The sequence below is a fragment of the Aspergillus melleus genome (assembly GCF_016097325.1).
Source record: "Aspergillus melleus strain CBS 546.65 chromosome Unknown contig5, whole genome shotgun sequence".
NCBI classification, from domain to species: Eukaryota; Fungi; Ascomycota; class Eurotiomycetes; order Eurotiales; family Aspergillaceae; genus Aspergillus; species Aspergillus melleus.
The window spans coordinates 2467010-2473094 of record NW_025763374.1 but is presented as its reverse complement, the minus strand read 5'-3'; the positions used below and the strand labels follow the sequence as shown (position 1 = coordinate 2473094).

The following is a 6085-nucleotide window of genomic DNA, read 5'->3' as shown; positions in this document are numbered from 1 at the left end:
TGGAGCTTTAGATGGCTTAGAATGGATCCTAGCTTGATGGGCTATTCCATAATGATGTCATAGTGCTTGTTTCATTTCGGCTATTTTGCCCAACGGAAAGAATTATCATGGCACCATGGAACTATTGAAGCCTATAATCTTGCAAACCCCTATGTTGAGTTGGATATGCTTCGGCAGTGTATGAATAGCATCCTATCGGCTAGACTGACCCATTCGAAGACTGAATACGGATAATTCCTGATTATGCTTTCTTAGTGACTTATAGTGCTTATATTCTGAACGTCATTCAAGTGCGATATTTAATTAGTTTTAACTCCTGATAAATTACCGGGGATGCATGAATCCAGGCTGTGGCTTCTTCCTGGTCGTCTCATACGTGTTTGCGAGTGAGCCAAGGCAGTATAGATTTTACAACACTGTATATACTGGTATTCCATTCGCTATGGAAAATAGCTTGTGCTAAGATCCCTCTGGCTTGCAGCTAATTATATTGAACATAAGTGTATAAATACCTCTCAAGCGCCGGAAGACTATCATCAATTCAGTTACTACCTGTCAACAGAGAAAAAATCAGGCAATACGTATCAAAATGAAGCCAAACATATTCGTCCTCAGAATAAGCCTCCTAACACAGCTAATGCCTGTCCATGCCCACTACAACATCGACAATAACTACAGAATCGATGTACACTCCCACCCAATTCCCGACCTCTGGCGCAATGCGCTAATCGAAGCCGGGAATCCCGTCATAAATGGGACGCTGTGGAATGAGGGATTCCCTGTTCCAGAGTGGACCCTCGATGGCCACATTGCTAGCATGGATGATTATGGGCTGAACTACTCGACCTTGAGCATCACTGCCCCAGGGGTTTCTTTTCTATCGTCGAAGCCGAAAAGAGCAAAAGGTTTAGCGCGTGCGCCGAATGAACAGATGTATGAGTATACGCAGGCTTATCCCAAGCGTCTGGGTGCGTTGTGCGTGCTGCCACTCCCGAATATCAAGGATGCGCTAGTTGAGATTGAGGTATGTCGTATTTATAATCCTGCTACCATAGTAAGGCCCTAACATTGCATGCAGTACTGCCTCGACACTCTCCACTTCGACGGGATAGGTCTTTACACCAACTTTGCAGGTCTCTATCTAGGAGATAGAAAGCTAGACCCTATATTCCAAGCCTTGAACACACGCCGCGCGACTGCATTCGTCCATCCCACCACGCCGCGATGTCAAGACGCCACCCTGGGATATCCAGGCCCGCTCACCGAGTACCCATTCGACAGCATGCGCGCCATGGAAAACATGCTCCTCACAGGACAAAGAGCAGTGTTTCCCAACGTGACTATGATCTTTCCTCATGGGGGTGGTGCAATGCCGTACCTTGCTGGTCGAATTGCAGGCGTGACTACGCTTGATGCTCTCGGGGCGCTGAGTCCCGCGGACACAATTTCTCAGTTGAAGTCGTATTACTTTGATACTGCGTCTGCATACTCTGCGATTCAGCTGCAGGCTTTGAAGGCGTTTGGTGGTGTCGGCAGGATTGTTACGGGAACAGATTGTGAGTTCCGTGTCTAGAGTGTAGTCAAGCTATAGGCTGTGCTAACTCTTTGTTTATCAGTCCCGTATGTGCCTACTAATCAAGCGAAGCCTGGCCTGGATTCTATTAAGGCTAATGGTGGGTTTAGTGCAGATGAGATGGCGCGAATCAATAATGGGAATGCGTTGTCCGTTTTCCCACGAATTGGGGAGAAATTGGGTCTGATGGAGAGTTGATAAATACAGAACATTCTTCAATTCTAGTTCCTGATGCGAGCCATTTACATATCTCGATTTATATCTGGAAAAAGGTATTAGAACTAACAGTATATGACATGGGGAGCAGACCCCTCATCAAATGCATAGCATGTCATACTGGCACGCATAAAAGTGCAGTGTCATTGGAGTCAAAGTCGAGTGACTCCCAAGCTATTGATGAATAATCCAATATAGCCCTAGTTCATTGATCCCCGAATGATCATGCCTCTCGTATATGCAATGTCAGACCCAATGTAGTAGAAACAAGCATCTCACATAAGTCCTGTCAGGATGACTATTAATGACGTTAAGCTTTATCATAGACCTGTCCTTGAATTCCCACGAATGAGGTATAAAGCCATCCACTTTTCCCTCTTCAACATTCAATCAAACACACTTGAATCCCAATCCGGAAGGCCATAGCATAGGACCCAATCTGTTCTTTTCTTACATTCCGCATGATTATCACCATGCAGTTCTTTAGTGCTCTTCTTGCCCTAGCCGCCGTGGCATACGCTGTCCCTGTGGAACTTGATGGAAGAACGATTCATATTCAGATCATGACAGAAACTGCTGGAGTAGGTCCAGAGTGATCATTCATTTCTATATCATAGAGCTGACTATCAATAGAAAGAATGCGCGGTGTGTCTCTATCTCCTGTTCTGATCCATGCAACTAATAACTCATACTGTCACCAGGGATTTAAGGGTTATACCTGCCCTCCTAAGTAAGTATCATCACCGCTAATTGAATATAACACGAAAGGGCTAATTAGGAATAGCTATCCATATCAATGTGGCACTGGGCTTTACGGCTCGACTTGCTGTGTATGTTAAATCTTCTCTATTCAAAGAAATCTTGCCCTTTTTAACGTGGATGTATATTCAGAACTATCCATGCCCGCACCTGGATTAGAGGTTCCGAGAACAATGTATCTACTCAACCGATACCTACCAATGGGAGATGCTCAACCATCTCCTGCAGGGATATGTTACCATGATGGAGCGCTTGATCTTTATGTATATGTCATATTATGGAGAATTTGATGTATTGCTGTGAGCGTAGTTCTTGCGTACGCTGTAGACTTGTCTGGTTATAATGTAAAACTTGCTGAATCAGATACCAGAACAGTGATCACTGTGTCTTCGGGCCTTGGTATTGGCTGAATGCCACTACTGAACTTGCAATCATGCTGATTCTTTTGGTTTAGTGGTTCTGCTACTGGATGATTGAAACCGTAAATACTGCACAGCAGGAAACCGACGTATAGAATGCTAATGGCATCAGGCTCGCTAAGTACTCATCATATTGTCAATTGAGGGTTGAGGTGTGGTAGAGAATTTACGTATTTCGTCCAGTTAAAGAATTACTACTCTAGGCAAATTAGTTTCTTTCTGTATTTTGGTGTTATGTTGATAAATTATTACATCTTTCTTATTGACAGAGGGTTGGGGATGGATCTCCATTGAGCTCTGCGGCAACATAGTTTGACGGGTCATTGATATAAGAAATTGAAAATCATTTAGATACTCGGTTCGTGTCTCCTTTGCAGAAGCCGTCTCACAAGTGCTCGTAGACTGCCGTACTCTGCCCAATCTGCACGTATCCGTCTCCGCCGCTTGTGCGTATGCATAGTCGAAGATCCTCTATGATGGCCCTTCGAAAATACTGACCGCCGTAACTATCGTTAATTTAGGAACCTATCCCACATCAAGCGGTCAGAGTCAGACTTGTATCCAAGAACGTCGCCATCAATTCGGCGACAAAAAGGCAGCAAGGGGCATCCAAGACCTGTCCCCGGCCCGCGGGAATGTTAGGCCATGGCCAAACCTATTCATTGGTGATTTAATCTGTCAGAGCTATCTACATACGTCGAATACACTTGTCAACGGGCCAAATCGCTCATGTTCAAAGCTAGCCAGTCCTCGAAGAGCCTCTAGTGCGAAGCCTCTGTTTATTGCGGCGTCAAGTTTGTATCGGAGCTGATACAACGCCGCGTTAAGTGATCTACCTATTTTAGTGGAATCTCCAGTTTTTTTTGAAGTGGATTTAGTGTTTGTCTACACTCTATTTCAGTACGTTCTAAAGTCCAACGCTAACAGCTTCATCAGCTGTTGTCGGTCTACCTTAAGGTGATTGCAGGATGGCCATTTTGGAAAGATGCTTCCTTGAACATAGTTAATCCTGTAATTGTGGACGGGAGCTGCCAAGGGACTGGCACTATTTAGAAATACTGAGATGGTAGTGAACTGTCTTCTCCGCTGTTCCCTCAAACCCCACGTCTTCGCTCGCATTTTTCATCTATGGGCGCATATTATCCAAGAAACCTAAAATAATTCAAATTTGACCAACAGAAATTTCAGACTCATGCTACCAGATCGCACGCATATGCTGCGTTGCATAATTGGGCCAAAGGTTATTGGCCAGGAGATTCACTAGTGTCTCTCGGTGCATAATAATGGCCCGGTATGCAAGGGGCTACTTCTGACATATCATCCGGGTATAGTTATTAAGGCTCAAATATGATATGTGCTATTCTGCCTGCAGAGAGAACTGAAAATTCGCAGGGGAAACCATAGCTATGTCCTTTCACATAAAGACGGTCATAGAAGCAAGGGTCTACTCTTGACACCAATTCAGCATATATTGTCTGCGAAGCTTGCTGGCCCCGGATTCCATGTCCACGTATCTTTAGGGACGTGCTGTGATTGAGTCTGAGATTGGATGTCCAGGCTTTACAGAAGGACTCCGCAACTTATCCCTTCTCCGTTGTTGATTCTCAGTCTTCCTCTTATCATGAGCCATCAAAGCTCGCACGGTATTTACGAGGGATCTACAGCCATGAAGACCGATATCACACGCTTCGCCCAGGCCAATCTAGGCCGAATTCGCCTTGCAGGATTGTTATTTTTCACAATCAATGTGGTCACACGCTTATCATGTTTGATACTTGCAACCGAGACCAATCTTTGGATGTGGGTGATATTCATCTTCGAAGCCCTTTGGACGTGTAGGTTCCCGATCGCATTGAATACAAGGGTGCTGTATCTCTCTAACATGTTCCCGCATTGTCTTGTACAGACCAGTCTCTTGCTATAATGATCCCTAAGCAGCCCGGACATACTACCAAACGACTTCATTTGACGGGGGATAGCGCGCTGCCATCGGTGGACATCATGTTGCCATGTTGTGGGGAGTCGCTGGATATAATTCTCGACACCATACGCGCCGCCTGCGTCATGGACTACCCTCAATCCGTATTTCGAGTGCTTGTGTTGGACGATGGAAATTCTATTGAGCTGCGTCAGGCGGTAGAAGAGCTGAACAATACCTGGCCGAATCTACTCTACTATAGCAGAGGAACCAAGCCAAGCCAAAAGGTCTTTTCCAAGGCAGGAAATCTGAACTACGCTTTATTTGAGATCCAGGGGAGAATGAGCAGCCCGCCTGATTTCATTGTCGGATTCGACTCCGATTTCCTCCCTGCGCCGAACTTTCTGCGAGCCACACTTCCTCATCTGTTGGAAGATCCTAGTGTTGGACTTGTCGGTACATTTCAAGACTTTTATAACTTACCTCCGGGAGATCCGATATCTCAGAATTTAGAGATGTACAGGGAAGCTTTGCTGCCCCGATTGAACGAACTTGGTTCGAGTATAGCGACAGGCTCTGGATTTGTTATGCACCGCCAGCTAGCAGTCAAGGTGGGAGGGTTCCCGACAATAAATGAAGCTGAAGACTTGACTCTATCGATAATAGTTCCAGCATATGGGAAGCGCGTGCTGGCCCTTGATGAAATGCTTCAATTTGGACGCGTGCCATCTTCCTTGGAAGGTCATGTCAGGCAGAGACGAAGATGGGTAACCAGTGCGACAACTATGCTTTTCACACCCTGGACGGCGCCCAAGGACTCTATTCCACGTGCATCTAGATTGCGCCTATCTTTCTTTGGCATTATGATGCTTTGGTCAATCCTAAACCAGAGCGTCGGATGTGCCATTATTGCTCCTGCTTTGATTTCAGGGCAACCGCTTCTCCCGGGCATTGTTCCAAGAATCCAACTTGCGTTGTCTCTGGTCACATTTGGGTTCGTTTGGTTATACGAATGGCTCAAGGTTGCAGGGACGGGCTTTCGACTGGCCACGTTCGCTCATTGGAACGAACTATGGATGTGTGGAGGTAAGTTTGTGGCTTATAGTACCGTTTCACTGCCAATGACTGACTGCTTCACAAGACCGACTACTCACCGTTATTCGATTCCACCTTTTCGGATCCCAAGCTGGTAGAGCCCTA

General features: G+C 45.8%; 1 protein-coding gene across 1 annotated transcript; it reads left to right on the top strand.

Moving 5' to 3' along the window:
* Positions 1 to 637: 637 nt before the first annotated feature.
* On the top strand, positions 638 to 1771 carry LDX57_009272 (amidohydrolase family protein; the record flags this gene model as incomplete). Its single annotated transcript, XM_046090998.1, has 3 exons — positions 638 to 1024; positions 1079 to 1556; positions 1617 to 1771. 3 exons carry the CDS (start codon positions 638 to 640, stop codon positions 1769 to 1771), a joined length of 1020 nt encoding a protein of 339 aa, XP_045946973.1.
* Between the last annotated feature and the right edge of the window lie 4314 nt (positions 1772 to 6085).